The sequence below is a fragment of the Symphodus melops genome, assembly GCF_947650265.1.
Source record: "Symphodus melops genome assembly, chromosome: 2".
NCBI lineage: Eukaryota > Metazoa > Chordata > Actinopteri > Labriformes > Labridae > Symphodus > Symphodus melops.
The window spans coordinates 30492373-30510653 of record NC_136692.1 but is presented as its reverse complement, the minus strand read 5'-3'; the positions used below and the strand labels follow the sequence as shown (position 1 = coordinate 30510653).

At 45.0% G+C, this 18281-nt stretch overlaps 1 protein-coding gene across 1 annotated transcript in view; it reads right to left on the bottom strand.

Annotated features, from left to right (window-relative positions):
• The window catches only part of LOC306820366 (sodium/potassium/calcium exchanger 2-like), a 16170-nt gene extending 2932 nt beyond the window's left edge, over positions 1 to 13238 (bottom strand). The window contains 6 exon segments of the mRNA XM_079338186.1: positions 1143 to 1222; positions 1450 to 1561; positions 3763 to 3784; positions 3786 to 3796; positions 10737 to 11876; positions 13113 to 13238. Of these exon segments, the coding sequence (XP_079194312.1) occupies positions 1143 to 1222; positions 1450 to 1561; positions 3763 to 3784; positions 3786 to 3796; positions 10737 to 11657 (1146 nt within the window). The 5' untranslated portion in view covers positions 11658 to 11876; positions 13113 to 13238.
• Between the last annotated feature and the right edge of the window lie 5043 nt (positions 13239 to 18281).

Below are 18281 nucleotides of genomic sequence, written 5' to 3'. Positions count from 1 at the left end.
AGAGAGAGAGAGAGAGAGAGAGAGGTTAAGCATGGTTAAAGTGGTTCGTTGTCAAATAGTGTTTGAATTTGACATGAAACGTGAGGATCTAATAATGGCATTATGAGAAGGCTGAAACTTAGTACAATTTGCTTTTTCTTGGAGGTTGTGTCTGCGAGGGGGCTCCTATGTTGAGAAACAAAAATATCTTTGTTAATTATCCATCCGGACAGGAGTAACAGAGAATCATACGGAAGTCCGTCTGTGCCCTCTCATGATGAAATGATCAAATTACAGATGAACTGCCAAAGTCGGCAAGTCGGACCGAGGAATCAAATGACAAATGATGGATTCTTCAAACTGGACAGTCGAACTGAGATCTGAGGCGCCGCTCGCTCCCGTTTCATTCTCCTCATCGGGTTTTTATAATCCTGTCACACTTTTTACTTCCTTTGAAGACAAAACTCCAGCAGCTCTCTTCGACTTTTCTTTTTACTGCCTGTGTGAACGCCAACGACTCTCCTTCCAGTTCAGTCCTAACATTTCCGAGTAAAGCTTCCTGTGTGTGAACGCAGCAGCTCGTATATTACTTTTTTTTTGTTTTCATGATTAATTCATCCAAAACGAGGAACCCCGTCGTTGCATTTTGTTTGCAGGGTTGTTTCGGGTGTTCAGATTGTAAACTTTTCAAAGGGCATCACGCACGAGTCGGCTCTTTGTTCCAGTCAATAATCAACGACGACAACTATCAGCAGATCTGTTTGTGCTGCTCCACCTCATCGCCTGCCCCCTGCTGGTCTGACATGTGTACTACAACGTTTTCAGGAGGAGAGAGAGCGCGGGGATCGTTATCACGGTGTTGTCGTCTGAACGCAGACGATCGCTCTCGTGAAGCTGCGCCTGAGACCCTTCGGCCCTGATCGACAGCGATAGGCTTCGGCTCGCGGTTCATTTGTGAACGGGCGAGTCAGGAAGACTTTAAAGGGGGGCGGGGCCTTTCCTGAAAGCTTCCACGCAACTTCAGCAGTGCGTTCATGAAAAACTGGCTGACTGGAGATTGTTTGGTTCATTCTTGATTAATTTGTCACTTGATTCACGGGTTTGAATTTTGAGCAGGACAAATGAACTCCCATACTTTGAACTCGTCCTCGTTACTCACCTACTCCGTTGGCATTGGCCGCCTCATCTTTACACTTCTGCTTGGCCATTTTGTGAAGGATAGAAGCCTTCTCTTTGAAACGTCCTGAAAAACGGAAAGACGTATGACTACTTGAAGGGGGGACAACTTCGGTTGAAGAAAAGGATTTTGTACTTGTATTGAAGCCTTCTTTTTGCCAATGTGAGGAAGAAAGACCCCTAAGATCCAAAGCCTGAATCGGATCATTTGAATCCGTCCCTAGTTTGCAGAAAAGGGCTTCCATACATTGAAATAGATGATTGAGATATGATGGATTTTTCTCTTACCCTTACCTTCATCACTCAGAGGGTCGAGGGTGTGGATCATGAGCTGGAAGATGCTGTTTCTCATCAGTGTGTTGTGAAGAGAGGCACAGCTGCCTTCCCTCTGCAGCCGCGGTTTCGCCTACATGAACACAAACAGTCACAACACCGTCGATATGAAGACGTTTTTAAAGGTCACCATGTTCCTCTAACTCTAACATGACCAGAAGAGTCCATCCTCTCCGTCTTCTGCCTGCTCCACTTTGCAGAAAATGTGTGCTAAAACAGGCCGTTTGGAGGTTTTCCCTTCATGACATCACAAAGGGCAGTAGCCCCTCCCCCAGGTGGGTGACACTCCCACAGCTAGGTGTTTGTTCTGCCCTCTGAGTCTGCCTTCTCACCGTAAACAATAGGACATGGAGCCAGAAAGCAGCGAGTACACCCGAGCCCTTCCAGAGAGGGGGCGTGGCCAGACACAGCTCATTTACATATTTAAAGCTACAGACACAGAAACAGCCTGTTCTGAGCAGGGCTGAAATAGAGGGGTTTATAGACATGATCAAATACAGGATCAGAGCGGATTTACAACAACACACTTCACACACATGATGAAGAGGAGCGAGGACACTGATTTCACCTGAAGAAGAGGAGGAGGTCATGTGACCTTTAAATATTCTGTAGGGGTTTTATGTGCATTCATTAAAGAGACAGGACAGTGGATAGGGTTTGAAATCAGAGAGAGAGAAAGAGAGTCGGAATGACAAGCCACAGGACTTGAACCCGGGATGCCCAATTGAAGGACTCCACCCTTTGTGTACATACAGGGCCCACAAACTAACCACGAGGTCACCAATACACAATTCAGTTTTTCATTTTCATACACTAAAAAAAAGAGGAGAGAAAACCATCCTGACGAACACCAATCTCATGTGTTCTTAATATTCATTCATTGAATGTTTTTAATACAAGAGTACGACAACAAAGACGAAACGTGCAAAAAACAGATTAAATAGAAATAACAGCGACACTACAGGAACAAGCGTGTGAAGGTTGGAGGTCACGTGACGCAGCAGAGAAGCTGATGATGTGATCACCTGTCAGACTTCTAGCGTCAGCCAATCACTGGGCTATAAGAAGTGATACAATCATGTCTTTATAAAAAGACCAGAACTTATTAGAGGTGTATAAAATGAGAAAGTGTGTAGTGATGAAGTTCGTATCTCGATATACCTGCTTGATTAAAATGGGCTCTCTGAAAACATGACCGACACTGTAACCTGTTTGTTCCATTCACAGAAGTTTTAAAAGAATTAACCAAATGTAATCAAAGCCTCAACTTCAGGCTGTGTTTAAAGGACCAATCAGAGAGCTGCTCTCTCCTCTGTGATCAATCAGCCAATCAGAGAGCTGCTCTCTTCCTGTGTGATCATGAAGGAAACCTGCTGTGTTGAAGCTTCTCTGACAACAACGCAGCAGCCAGTATGTCCTCCTTCTAACTTTAGATTCTGCTCCTGAATGTTCTGGATCTGATTGGACCAGAGAAGGTAGGCGGGGCTTTGAAGGCCGTTTTGGACGCCCCTGGGTTTGCTAGATATGAGAGCAGTTATCAGGTGAACAGGTGTTGCAGCGATGGAAGCGGGCAGTGGAACTGCTTCAGATAGAAGTGATTGTACCCGAGCTAAAAAGCCTCTGCATGTTTCTAATAAGCTCCAGCAGCAGAAAGCTGCTCAAACTAGGATCAATGTTGGAGATGAAACATGGAGAGAGGTTAGAACGCAGAAAGCTTTACAGACCCATGCAGAGCTGGCTAAACACTGAAGCTACAGTGTCCACCACATGCAGAGCTGGCAAAACACTGAAGCTACAGTGTCCACCACATGCAGAGCTGGCAAAACACTGAAGCTACAGTGTCCACCACATGCAGAGCTGGCTAAACACTGAAGCTACAGTGTCCACCACATGCAGAGCTGGCTAAACACTGAAGCTACAGTGTCCACCACATGCAGAGCTGGCTAAACACTGAAGCTACAGTGTCCACCACATGCTGACCTGTGTGAGCATTCTCTCTAGAGAGGAGAGGGAGGAGCGGGCAGCTCTGTCACGTTTTGAATCTGGACTGCAGTACCCATTTTAGCCACTGGGGGCAGAGTTACACACGGCTCCTTTAAGATAATGAGTGGAAATGTGTGTGATGATGCTTAAAAGCAGAAACAGGATAATTACATGCAGACTAGTTTGCTTATTTTAAATATGGTTTAGTTTATCTTTTCATATAGTTACCTGTGTTTTATAAACGTGTTCCTAATAAAGATACCTATAAAACCAAAAACACACAGAACTCACCGTCAGCTTGTTCTCGTCATCAGGAGCGGTTTGCCTTTGAGGAAAAACACAGAGAAGCAAACATGTTACATATCTACTGTATTTGTTCATATAAACACAGATATATTTAAAGTGTGGAGATAGCAACACAAGCACATGCACTATATGCAGTCTAACACATTAGGCCTGCACTCTGCCGTATGGTGCATTGGACTTTAAAAACCCAGATACACACACACACACCGTCCCCTATGTGTGTGTGTGTGTGAGACTTCACTTCCTCCTCTAAAGCTCGTTCTTTAGTCTTGTTTTCCAAGATGGAGTCTGAGAGCCTACACACACTCACAGGGACGACAGATGACTACAACCCAGCCATTTCCTCAGAGGACATATACAGCACAGCAGTGTCACCACATAGAGAAGTACACGCACACACACACACACACACACACACACACACACATGACAGGTGCAGAGTGTGCGGATGCTTTAGATACAGAGAAGGGGGAGGTCTGGTGTGGGAAGCAGGTACTGGGAAGTTTAATTAAGATGATGAAACAGAAACATGAGGTGGAGCAGATTTGTCAGACAGACTGTAATCGTGGGTTCAATCAGGCCACGAGTGACGCCGCTGCACGACGTTCTGCTCAGAGTCAAACGCTAAATTATGACCCGAAGACGACCGACGCAAGACGGCTTGAAATAAAAACATTAACATGAATCAGGAAGAAGTCTGCGTCATGAAAACTGCACAAATAACAAACACAAATAGAAATTATTAATTTTTCCGATAGGATTTATTTTAGATTTTTTTTTATTAGTTATAACAGTTATTATTGGGGCTGTCAAACAATTAAAATTATAAATACTTTATCACATGATTTCGCTTTTTAAAAGGAAAGACTTTTATTTTGAATGTTTGTACTCTCTTAAGCTGGGAGAAAAAGGTCAAAGGTCAGTGTGTGATGTCATCAGGTGGATCTGACTTTGGACTGGTCAGCTGAGCTGTCTGACAGTTTGTTAAAGTCAAATGAGACATTCAAAGATTCAGCAGAGTCCGTCTTTAACATCACTGAGACTACAGGGGGACACTGAGGACCACTATCTACAGAGAGACTGAAGGGACAAAATAAATACAGAGAGACACTGAGGACAACTATCTACAGAGAGACTGAAGGGACAAAATAAATACAGAGACACACTGAGGACCACTATCTACAGAGAGACTGAAGGGACAAAATAAATACAGAGAGACACTGAGGACCACTATCTACAGAGAGACTGAAGGGACAAAATAAATACAGAGAGACACTGAGGACCACTATCTACAGAGAGACTGAAGGGACAAACTATTAAATTAAAAACAATGACTCTGTGTGATTAACTCGTTAACGCTGAGCCTTAATAAAAGGTAACCGAGTCGATCACATGTCAGTGTCTTTCTAGTCTGATCTCTTCAGCTTGGTTTACGTTTGGATGAATAACTCGACGGCCTTTTTAGCAAACAGGAAAAAGAAACCAATCAGCCCGCTGGAACGATGACCACGGGTCATTCAGGTATCAGACACACCTGTATGCTAATAGGCCGGTGGTTTTCAACGGGGGGGGTCGGGGTCACCCAGAAGTAAATCTTTTCTGCAGGGTCTCAAGAATGTGTCACTTCACTTCACAGTCTATGAAGCACGTTTCTATGTTCTGCCTCATGTTTTGTACCGCCTGAGGTCCAAACTGTCACAACTCTGATTGGCTAACTCAGTTTCCTGTGTAACACCTCAAAGACTCATTTCCATCCCAGAAGATTCCCATGAACGTTTAACCACAGAAGTCAACAGAGTCAGGTCCGAGAGCACTTAAAGAGGAGGGTCTAGTCTGAACAGCTCGCTCCATGAGAGCCACCCGCTCACAAATCCATCATCCATTGAACAGGAACAACAACAGGAAGTAGTTTAAGGAGTATTTGAGCGCCGAGGTAGCACCATTAATTTAGCATCACATGCTGTAGCTGATGACACGCCGCCCAGGGGCCAGCACCTTGTACCACTCAATCCAAAACCGGCCAATCATCATCATTCACGTTAACTAAAACCAGTGGACTCGCTTTACGACAGTTACTGCCGTGATTGTGTTCATCGTTCTGTCTGGGTTTTTTTTTTTTATCATTGGACTACTTCTTTTTTTTATGGCTCATCTACTAACATCAACGCAGCATAAATGATGGATGAAGCACCTGTTCAAGACTGATGCATGAATGCTGTTTAACATGTGATGAACAGCAGTAAAACTAATAGAGAGATGATCACGAGCATGAAGCAAGGGGGGGGGGGGGGGGGGTGGAGACACGTTTTCATGATGGAGGCCACAGAGAAGATAATCCCTTTAGCATGCATCTGACAAGACACCTGTTGCTGCAGTTGTGGCGCCTCGAAAGCTCAGCTTTTTGTTTGTGTTCAATGTTTACATTCAGCTTTCGTTTCCATGCAGAAGTTACGTGTCGGTGACGTGTCATCAACAAACATTCGTTAGCATAAATTAACAAACAAATCCCAGAGGATTCATGTCCAGAAAAGCTGCGTGTTGAAACGTTGTTGTGTTCCATGTGATAGAAATGTAAATCCATATTTTAAAGGTGGATGGTGTGAATAATGAGCGACAGGGAGCAGGGGTCACCTGTGTGGACTGGAGCCTCCATGTGATGGCTTTGAGAAGCAGAGGCCAGCTTGGCATTAGTTCACGTTGGGTAGTGCTCACATGGCCGCAGTAAAGACACAGTCAACCTGTTACAGGAGCTGCTGAGACCGCAGTGGTTTTTTAAAAGAATAATGTTTTGATGCTTTGGTCTTTTATAGATACATTACGAAGTCAAAGATTCACCTTTGACCTCCATCACTTACAAAATCTGCCAGACTGTTTATAAAAGCTAAACTGCTGTTTTTTGTTACGCACCCTGAAAAGCTGAGCCTGTTTTTTTTTTTTTTCCACAGCGTGCTCTGCTTGTTCGGCGTTTTATAACATGTTCGAGGTCGGATGACATCACCGTAACCAACGCCGAAACACTACTAATCTTTGCCCTTACTTCCTTCAGCCCTCATCTCCGCTCTGCTGCACGTGTGAGGTTCTGTCAGTCCTCCGTCGGAGCTGAATCCTCTCACCAATCAGCACCAATCAGCCCGCTGGAACGATGACCTCCGGCCACTTCAGTCAGTCAGTCATACAATAACACGGGTCATCGGCTAATACGTCCTCCAACTGCAGGAAATTAACCTTCCCTGCCCTTTAACCAACCTGTCACTGCTGCGTTAGCTGGACACTTCATTAAGTCCATCCTCACCATCATTCAGTAACACTTTTAAAACCTGACAGCATGAAGTCAAAGCGCTTTTCTCTTTTCCATCCGATCCTTTCGCATGTCACATTTAATCACATCAAATATCCATCAAATAATCAGAACTCACTTTTTTTAAACAGCTATAAACAATCAAAAATATTTGTACTGAATTTTGGTGACTTGGGGATTTCATCATTTCCAATTTAGTGTTCTTTTAATCCCAGTTTGAGATCAGGACCTAACGTCCTTTATTTACACCAAACTTTCCCTTCATCCCAATAATTATCAACACTAAGGCAAAATCACGTCACCTTTACTGTGTGTGTGTGTGTGTGTGTGTGTGTGTGTGTGTGTGTGTGTGTGTGTAAGTGTATCCCTCTGCAGTGTCCACCTGACTCTCCGAGCTGTGCGACTTAGCCAGGATTAATCAGCAGAGATCACCACTTTTAGACTGGTAATTTTCGAGCCTGCGTGTGAAGTCCTGCAGCAACCTTCACAGGTCACCATGTTGTCCAACATTTCCCCCCGTCCCGTCTCGCTCGGCCCGCTAAGCAGCCGCCGCCGTCTTTATTCGAACTGCTCGTAGAACGTAAAGCATGTTCCTTCAGAGGCTCGACAAACTTTGTGCTGAGCCCTCAACAGATGATAATCATTTTATAACGACGTGATGAAGGCGACGTGTATCTGCACTACGTCCTCCTCCGCTCGCTGAACGTTGTTCGTTAAATGACCTCACAGATGCATGACCCTGCTGCGTGATGATTCAGGTTTTTATATGAATGGCTGCGAGGGGAACTGAGACGTTTTTGTAAGAGCCCTGCAGAGACTGGGTGACAGTGTGCTTGGCTGTGTGTTTGCTGTCGTCACTGCAGGTAAGCAGTTGATAAGGGGATCAGGGAGGATTGTCGTCTTTAGTGCCATCAGCAAGCAAACCAACAGATCTTCTCTCTCTTATGACATGAACGCTTAATGCAACTGAATGCAACTGTGCAAACATCCTCAAAACATCCCGGACAATGCACAAATCAAAAGCCACAGCACGTCATGGGCAGGACGCCGACCAGGCGAAGGAGCATGCCGATTTTTTTTCTCTGAGTGATCTGCTGATTCCTGCTCCCCCAGGGAGCATCTGACTATTATTAGCGGCTCTAATGGGATTGGAGGGCATTAACCCGAGGGATTATTTGGCAGCTACCGACACATGAGGGCAAGGCAGTTGGACACCAAGTGCTGGACGATAGAAAGAGGAAAGCTGTTCCTGGGTTGAGATGAGGAAGCCTGATATATAGCTGATTCCCAGAAGGGCATGTATGTCAATAGAACTTCGACATCAACCCTGAAAGGGTTCAGCAGCCATATACGCTGTACGTCGATTTAGCATAAGAAGAAACAAGTAAACGCATGTTTGGCTTTTCGTCTCATTTGCTGTTGGCGCTTCGGGTGGAAAGTTCCCATTGTGATGACAGTAAAGGATTAATGAACTTCGAGACGTTACAGAACAAAGTCACTATGATGAATAGATACACGTGTATGGAAATAAAGGGGAAGAACACAAAGGCAAGATGAGATCAAACTTTACAGATTTCTATTCTTCTAAACACATATTTTCTTTTAGAGTTTAGAGTGACCTAAGCCTTAAAGGGGGAGGAGCTTAAAAGCAGACGCGACCATATTTAAGGCCGGCAATAATGAGCTCATCTGTTACCTAAAACGTGAATCGTCCACTGGCCTGAGTCACAATTATCACAACAGTTGTCTGTTCTGTAAACATCTCAAGCACACGTTATGGCATTAAATACGTATGTAATAAAAAAGCACTGTATACGCCCCTGAAGACCTGGTGATGGGTGATGTCACGCTAGGCTACGGGCAAGCTGCTCTAAGATCAGCCTACAGTAGTTTTAGTATTTTGTCACCTGAGAGCCGTATGTGATTACAACATCAGAGAGCAACAGATCTGACTCCAACTGCACACACAGACAGAAGATAAAGAAGACAGAGGGACAAATGTGTAAAAAAAAAAAAAAAAAGAAAAGAAAGTCAAAGCACCTTCTTTTTTTGTGTTTGGGACAATGTTTGTGTTTGGTGTTTCATCACCTCCCCTCTGCGCGCATGATCGTTTTGCATGTTGCCTATTTATAGACACTCGACAAGCCCATCTTGAAATTCCCAATCGTCTTTCCTCCAGTGTCCCGAAGACAGACACTGGTTCTGTGATTGTCATGGTTTACGTCCCCGTAAATCCAGCCGTGAAAGGCAGAGAAACAGACGATAGCTCGAGTGTTACAGATTCTCAGCGCAGCGAACGCTTTCGAACGTCCCAAACTGGTGTTTTTCTTTTAACATTTTGACGAGAGATTAAAAAGATCTCCGGACTCCAGATTGAAATGAGTAACCATAGCAACCGGCTGAAATAAAGGACAAACAACACTCGGAGCGACAACCGTCCTCCAGAGTCAAGAGGCCACTTTTCTCCAGTGTCAGGTCAAAGACAGGATGCTGAAGATGAGGTTAAGGAGGTGCTACAAAGACTTGTGGACTAATTTAGCGGTTTCTTCTGCCTACGGTTTTGGACAGGACACTCTGAGCAGCCTTTTTAGGACTAGGCCAAATCTGATAGCTTTCTACAGTCCTCTGCATTTATATTTTAAGCATTATTGACACTATCAGACTTCTTGCATTTGTGACTATTTTGCATTTTTACAATTCCTGTTCTGACCTCACTAGGAAGCAGTTCCAAGGTTTCAAAACTGGGAATTGCTTCTTGTTTGTGAGCCTTGCCAGACCCTGGTCTAGACTTGCTTATTAAAAGCAAGGACAGAAGACAAGGAAGGCCCGTCCCTAAAGACTTTCGTCAGCACCACGAGGGCTGCAGCCTGCCTCTGTGTCTGGCATCATCCAAGCTACACAGGTGGCAAATTAAGACAAATCTTTATATCCTCCCAGATGAGAATTCAGCAGGGTTTGGCTGCCCGACAGAGCTCTGCATGTTCAGCACTCTGTTTAAACACCCTTTGTGATTTATTTTATCGCCCATTCTCAAGTACAGCAGCTACCGAGAAGTCACACCGGCAAAAAGAGTTCCCATCAACATAAGAAATGCATACCAAGAATACAATAATGGTCAGATCTTATGTTGCTGGACTGGAGGTTTTCATCTAATTTTCTTGGTGTCTTGCGAGCTACAAAATCACCAGGGGAATTAGAAGCTTCTGATGGGTCACTCAGTAGATGGAGGGGGGGTTGGGGGGGGGGGCAGTAAGATGTGAGAACATCTGGGTATATGTTGGGATGGGTGGATGTTAAGGATCATAGGTTGGCTCAAAACATAATGGTCAGAAAAATGATGAGAGTAAGATGGAAATCAAACAGGAAGGATATTGCAACGATAACATAACAGATGGTTGGATGGATGACCGATTTATAAACGAATCTGTGCATCGATGGATGGAAGGGTGGGTTAATGGGCAACAGATTGACAGATTAGCCTGATGGGAAAATGTAATGGTGAAAAGACTGATGGATAGCGCATTGGAGGAATGGATTGATTGGTAGATTGGTGGATTGATGGATACATGTATATATGGATGGTTGGTGGGTAAACAAACAGATGGATTGTAGGAATGATGCATGCGCGTGAAGATGTGTGGATGGACGAAATCAAGCTCACCCTTGGTGCAGTTTCCAGCTCGTCCACCTGGTTGCTCCCCAGCAACCTCTTGATGACAAGTTCTACTTTAGCATTGAACTTCATGAATGTCACATAGCAGGTGTAGCACATGAGCAGGCCAATACTTTCTCCCAATGAGATTTCATTATCCAGAAAGAAATAGATGAGCATAAGCAAGCCAATGATATAGAAGGAGACGTCTCTGAACAGAGGCCACCAGGTGAGGTTCAGCACCTCCTTGGAGAACACGGCGCACATCCCAATCACAAACAAGATGTTGAAGACGGCGGAGCCCACAATGGTACCAATACCTACGTTACTGTGGGAGACGAAGACCCCTATGACAGAGGTGAAGAGCTCTGGGGCTGAACCACCTGCTGCCATGAAGGTGGCTCCTGCCACATCATCAGAGATCTCCAGCTTTTCTGTGATGACCGTGAGCGCAGGAACAAAGAACTCATCGCAAACAATGGCTAAGGCTATGAACATGTACAACATGCCAAACATATGAAACGCCACATAGCCCTGGCGTCTCTGCTCCACAGAGAATAAGTCCGTTGGGTAGTCCCCATGATTCATCTCTACGTCAGATGATTTCATAGCTACCGGTGTGTCTCGCCTTGTATCTGAAATGTTGTTGTGCTGAAGAAGTGTTCTTTGGGGCACCGCTGCCTCTGCTGAGCCCTCATCAGCCGATTCCAGCTCCTTGGCCACCGTTGTGACCAGCGTCAAGGCACTCCATGAGCAGACTGTGCAGACCACCACCAAGCTAAGGACGAAGCCCAGGATCCGTCCAGGCCTCAGCTTTCTTTTGACGCTTGCGTAGTGTTGTCTGGTGCATCTGCTTTGACAGCCCAGAAGAGGTTCAGAGCTAGAGGGAGCCATCGCGCCTCGACTTCTTATGGGTAGCATGAAATCCATGGTGTTTGGCGCAGGTTTTTTTTTTTTTTTTCTAGGCAGAGTGGATGAATCCCCCCCAAAAGCTGGGCTGATGGTTCTGTTGGCTACAAGGGCCGGGATCTGACGGGCCGCGTTGGTTCACCGATTAGTTTGCATGCTGCTCCCTAATCTAAACACAATGGAAGCCCCCCAGTCTGATTCCGGGATCCAGCCCATTCAAAGGCTTCCTCATATTAAACTCTGCAAGACACAGAAGACAAAGAAACACAACTTTTAAAGTCAGAGGAGTAGCAGTAGAAAGATACACAAACATGCCGACATAACTCATGAAATCCCATGTTCGACTGCTTTCTAGTCCCATTCAGGTGGAAGGAAACGAGATTTATTATTGGGCTTACTATGTCTGTATTATAGAGATAGAAGAGTGGACAAAAACTGGGGAGAGAGCAGGGGGTGACGTGTGGGGGAATAAAAGCCACAGAGGTCGCCCTCTCTCCGAGACTTAGGCCTCTGTTCATGGAGTGCACATACTGACCGCTAGGCAACCGCCGCCCCCAAGACGACCGAAATAATGGACAATTTAAAAAAAAAGGGATTTTGTCTGAATGCTTTCTGAATCTTTCAAATGATTTCTTGAAGACCTCTATAACAAAACTCAGGGCAACGTTGTCACCTTGCCGATTGGCTTCTTCACAAAATCCAACGACAAATTGATTTTTTTTTAAACTATTTGTTGATGTTTAACAATTAACTCATGGCCTTCCTAAAAAGTTCAGCTTTAGAGTTCTTTTAATGATTGTAATCAAACCAGATTTCATGGTTGGGCTTAAATATGGTTGTTGAATATTTAAATATTTTCAAAAGGCTTTGATACATTTAAATTGCTTGCTTGGTTTTCCCGCCATTAATTTAAAAAGTCCTGCAGAGCTTCAACACACATTCCTGTATGTTTATGTAAATCTATAAATATACCTGTCAGTCACAATGCTGTAGCATTCTTGACATTGTGCTGAGAACCTGCAATGACTTCTCTCCTTTAAGGGAAGCTAGGACATTAGTGAAAGCTCATTAGGAAGCTATTTAATCCCTGAGAAGATATACTTAGATTAGCCTCAGGCCCTGCACACTGATGCCACTGCACAAAGTCAAAAAGTAGACGTAAGCCAAATGAGTGAATATGAGGAACACAAAAAAAGCAAGAAAGATAATTGTTGTATTTAAGGTTCGGATAACGTAGCGCATGTTCCTCTGCAATCTCGAATCTTCATCTCAAAAGTCCAGAACAGGCAGTAGAATCCGTCCCTAATCTGATTTAATACATCAAAATCAAATCTGCAAAAAACCAAAGGTCCTGTGAAGGAAACATTTGAAAAGGGAGCTGGACTCTACAAGGGCATTACAGTTTAAGACACATTACATACGGCTACATGTAAAAAAAAAAACAAGCCCAACAAAGAAAGTTATTTATCCTCATACCACACTTGGAAATCTCCCGGTCAGCACCAAGGTGTCTGGCAGGCAGCAGCTCCAGTATCTTCCAGTGAATATTCCAGTAAATTGAATCCCAAAGAAAGAAGGGTCCAGAAGGCTAAAGGTCCCAACAGTAAATCCTAAGTGAGATTTTCCTCCCTCAGCCCAAATGGAGCTCCAAGACACCGGGACAGATGCAGAGGACCGAGGGCTCCTCCCTCCTCCTTCAGGTTCCTCCCCCTTTTGACACTGCCTCGCTCCCTCCCTCCTTCCCTCAGTGTTTCATCCCCTCCACCTTTCCCCTCCTCTTCTTGTCTTGTTCTCTGTCCGAGGATGAGGATCAGATTGTAGGTCGTCCTTCCTCAACGACCCCCCCCACCACCCACCCTCACACCTGATCCTCCCCTCCCTCATTAACATGCAGTGTATCATATCTTCCCATCCCTGAGTCTTACACAAGGAGCTTACAGGTTGATGGGTTTGAAGTGTGCTGTGCCATCAGATCATAGTGCTGTTCTCAAAGCCCTTGAAGAGTATCCCGAGCACAGCATGATGTAACACACAGCAGCACAGGTCGCACAAGTTGCTAACCTATATAAAAAAACGTTGAACGTAAGGTTAGCTTAGACCGACCGCTGATAGCCAATCATTTTTCAAATCAACTTTCACCTTGCAGCAGGGACTTGATTCACAGATCAATTATTTGCATTTTAATCCTTGAATGCAACGTTGGACTTTTGGCTTAGTTAAAAACCGTTTTCTTTGAGCCACTTCTTTTTAAATCTTGGACTTGAAGAGAGGATAGGTGTGCACCACTTGTTTTTGTGCATAGACAGCCAGTTGTTGGGAGTGATGTCACCTCGCCCTCCGTCAGTCTGTAATTGGCTTTTGGTGCAACAGCTGCTCCATCCGTCATATGTAGCGCAAAAAAACAACCAACTAACACGTGCTAATGTGGCTCGAGTCCAGCAGAGAACTTGAGCCACAGAATTGTAGTTTTAGCAGATATTTACGTCTCGCGGAGTCACACGCTTCTTTTTTCCCTTCAAATAGTTTGTTTGAATTTTTGATTTTGGGCGGCTTGATTCAGTTTCTTGCCTTTAATGGATGGGAGAGCTGTGGTGCCACAAATACCGGACATGTTCCTCTGCAGGGTGGGTGCATGCTCAGAGCTTCCCTGGCACCCTTCAATTAAAAAAAATAAAATAAAAATGATTGAGCAGTGTGTCTGCTGTGTGTTTGCTGCATTCACACACTGGAGTCAGGTGAGGCTTTGGGAACTGTAAGCCTAAGTAGCCACCTGGAGGTGATTTCAAATGATGTGGCTCTACTGTGACGTAGCACAACCCTCTGCAGGTGCAGAGTGTGTGTGTGTGTGTGTGTGTGAGAGAGAGAGGCAGAGGGTGAGATGGTTGCACAAGTGCAGTGTTATAACTATTGAATAAACACAGTAAAATAAATCCTGCACAGACTGGGATTTATTTGAGCATCAGCTACGTTACCCTGCATGGTGCTAAATCCAACCACACTCACCCATTGTTTCTCACCTCCCACTGCTCTTATCCAATTAGACAGAAGCATACTTAATGAAGTGGGTCGCTAACTTTCCCTTGCAGGTAAAATGTCGCTGTGGGTGGCCGGGAGTCCACCTGCTTCTCGGCCTGTCGAGCCTCCCGCACGCCTTCAGCACGCTCAGTCAAATATTCTGCACAAGCTTTAAAATGTTTCAGATGTCATCGGCTTCACATCCAGGTGATCTACGAGCAAACAAGATATATTCCTATGAGTAGTGACTAAGTAGACTATAGGTAGTGACAGGTGCTGCTGTGAACATGACATCATATATGGAAGTGCAATGCTGCGGTAGAGGTGAAGAGGTGTTAGACTTGTTACCAGTACAGGTTCTGTATTTGGGCCTTAGCTGCTATATTAGGGGCTTTCCAAGGTCCCCAAGAGGCTAAAGTTGTTGTGTAACCGGTAACCTAACCCTCTTTCAAAGCAGGCCAAGGTACATTGCATGCAGAACATGAAATCAGACAGAGTCTCTTGGCATGCCTTAGAAGACACACTTTTATTGTGTGTTAGTTTTAAGTCAGGTCAACGATCCTCTCGTTGGAGAAAGATTCACCAGATCTGGAAAGAGTCGACTCCGAGGCAGCTGTTCAAAAGAGAAGCCGCATTACAAGTGAACACAAACGTTCAGAGAAGTCACGGCCATGAGAGTTATCGATGAGAGCATTGATAATGCATCAGGCTGTTATTTGCACAATCACTTATATCATTAGATGTTGTGACTGCAAGGTGAGAGGCGGCTTTTCACAGGTAACAGAGAGAGAGAGAGAGAGAGAGAGAGAGGCTCCTGCTCGTCTGTGAAGCCTGGTTTAGCTGCAGCTTAGTGGATAAAGCTTGTTCCTGAAATAGCTGCTAAGTTGTTAGAGACCCTCGCTAAGTGAGCAGGGACGGCCCAGGTGAGGCCCGAGATCTGTTCAATGAAACTTAATCAATGAGTGAGTGAAGGGATGGATCAATCAAAACAGGAGAACTGAAACAATCTTTGAAGATTCGTCCATTCACTAAGCCCCGCCTTCCTTAGAGAGCTGTCCCCCCCCCCCCCCCACACACACACTCCTCTCCAGAGTGGATGCTCACACAGGCCACCATGTTGTAATTATTATTATCAACTTTATTTGTAAAGGGACCATGTGCAATATTAAACACAAATGTTGCCCTTTGATGTATTGCACCAGATTTAGCTCAGAGCTAGTTTACGTCTGCAGTCCCTCGGTTACAATTAAAACATCACATAGTAATACAACATATAAAATGTCTGTGACAAATGTCGTGGAAAATTTTACTCCATGTGCACTATATGCGTTGTACGAAGGTCTCATATAATCTGTTATATAAAATGTATCTGAAATGTCTTTCTCAGTGTTTGTGAATGTGGGTAGAGTCACCCAGGCTCTTTCTCACTACATTTCATCTCCTTCTCAGCCTTGGGAGATGGTAAATAGTCACGTAGGCTCCTTTTCTCACACTAGGGAGAAAGATGGCGCCCTGCCAGGTGGGCAGTGGCTCTATGTGGCATGATGGGGAGTGCTCTGTGTAGTGTGTTAGAAATGTATAAGTGTTCATGTTTGCCTTTGTTCGGGGCCTCTTTCTTTCTTTCACTCGGAAGTGAAGGGTCTTCAAACGCTGATTTTGCCTTCGAATAAATTTGAGACCAGATCGATCTTGGGTTCTTTTTTTGAATAGATACTCTTCACTCTTTATTCTCATTGTTTGGTGTTAGGAAAATTCCACAACACAAACATAGCAGGTTATCTACACACACACACACACAGTGACAAACACACACACACACACACACACGCACACTTCAGTGTTTAGCCAGCTCTGCATGGGTCTGTAGCTTCAGTGTTTAGCCAGCTCTGCATGTGGTGGACACTGTAGCTTCAGTGTTTAGCCAGCTCTGCATGTGGTGGACACTGTAGCTTCAGTGTTTAGCCAGCTCTGCATGTGGTGGACACTGTAGCTTCAGTGTTTAGCCAGCTCTGCATGTGGTGGACACTGTAGCTTCAGTGTTTAGCCAGCTCTGCATGTAGAGACACTGTAGCTTCAGTGTTTAGCCAGCTCTGCATGTGGTGGACACTGTAGCTTCAGTGTTTAGCCAGCTCTGCATGTGGTAGACACTGTAGCTTCAGTGTTTAGCCAGCTCTGCATGTGGTGGACACTGTAGCTTCAGTGTTTAGCCAGCTCTGCATGTGGTGGACACTGTAGCTTCAGTGTTTAGCCAGCTCTGCATGTGGTGGATACTGTAGCTTCAGTGTTTAGCCAGCTCTGCATGGGTCTGTAAAGCTTTCTGCGTTCTAACCTCTCTCCATGTTTCAAAAGCATCTCCAACATTGATCCTAGTTTGAGCAGCTTTCTGCTGCTGGAGCTTATTAGAAACATGCAGAGGCTTTTTAGCTCGGGTACAATCACTTCTATCTGAAGCAGTTCCACTGCCCGCTTCCATCGCTGCAACACCTGTCCCATGAAACCACTTCCTGTGGCCAGCGGCTAGCTTGTGCCAGTGTGCTAAATTATCTGCTCGCCCAGGAGAAGGGGGCCCGTGTTGGTCTGTGCTTCTGTCCTTTGGTCCAATTATCAAGCAGCAGAGGAGGTTTGTGGCCCTGTAGAGTCACTGGAGGTGGAGTCCATGGGTGGAAATACCAGAGGAAGGGAGGGGATTTTGTTACCAGAATCCCACTGTGACATCACAAGGAGAGCAGCAGAGAGCAAACGAAGGACTGGATGGATTTAGTTCACATGCCGTGGGTCTGTAAATGTTCAAAAACACATACAGCTGTTACCGTTGACGTAGGCAACACAGGGCTGCAAACAGACGTTCACTGCACCAGTATCACACCTGTTTCCTCTCACATGACACGTTTCTATCTCTCGACTGTGGAGCGAGCTCTGCAGCTGCAGTTACTTCTCAAAAACATGTTTGTCTGGCGCCTCTCGGCGATGACGATCATGATATCACTGATCGAGAGGCCTGCTCTATAACACCGCAAAAGTAACGGCTTGACAACTTTTCATAATCTCTTGGAAATCCTCTGATCCTCAACGACAGAGGGCGGGATTATAGTCCCGGCCTCCACCGCCGACGAGCAGCGACTCTCTTCGGAGCACAGTGGTGAAAAATGTTTTGCTATCTGAGACGTGCAGTGTTTCTTACACATCTTGGAAATGTCCCAATAAAAAAAATTAAAAAAAATTCAATGCAAATATTCACTGAAAGTCTCGATGATCCGAAGTGAGTTTTCACATTTAGACAGAAAGAGGTTCTTCATGTGCCTTCATGCAGGCTGTGGTGAAGCTCAGGATTAATAGAGAGACACAGCGCCATCTGGTGGTCATATCACCCCATGACCTCCTGGATGTGTTGCTCCTCGTGAGGCTGCAGCTTCTGAACATTAATCACCAGCCTGAGGAGAGGCGAGGCTTAAAAAAGCCTCTCCTCAGTGAGTTTGACCTTTGACCCCTCCGGTCGTAATTTCAGAGGAACACTGAAACACTCCAGGTCTCATTTGTCAACGTTGTAATTAATATATTAGAGTTAGCCCTTTGGTTTCTCTGTCTGCACTTCATGTACTTCGTCAACATTCCCGTCTCACTCTGATTTTA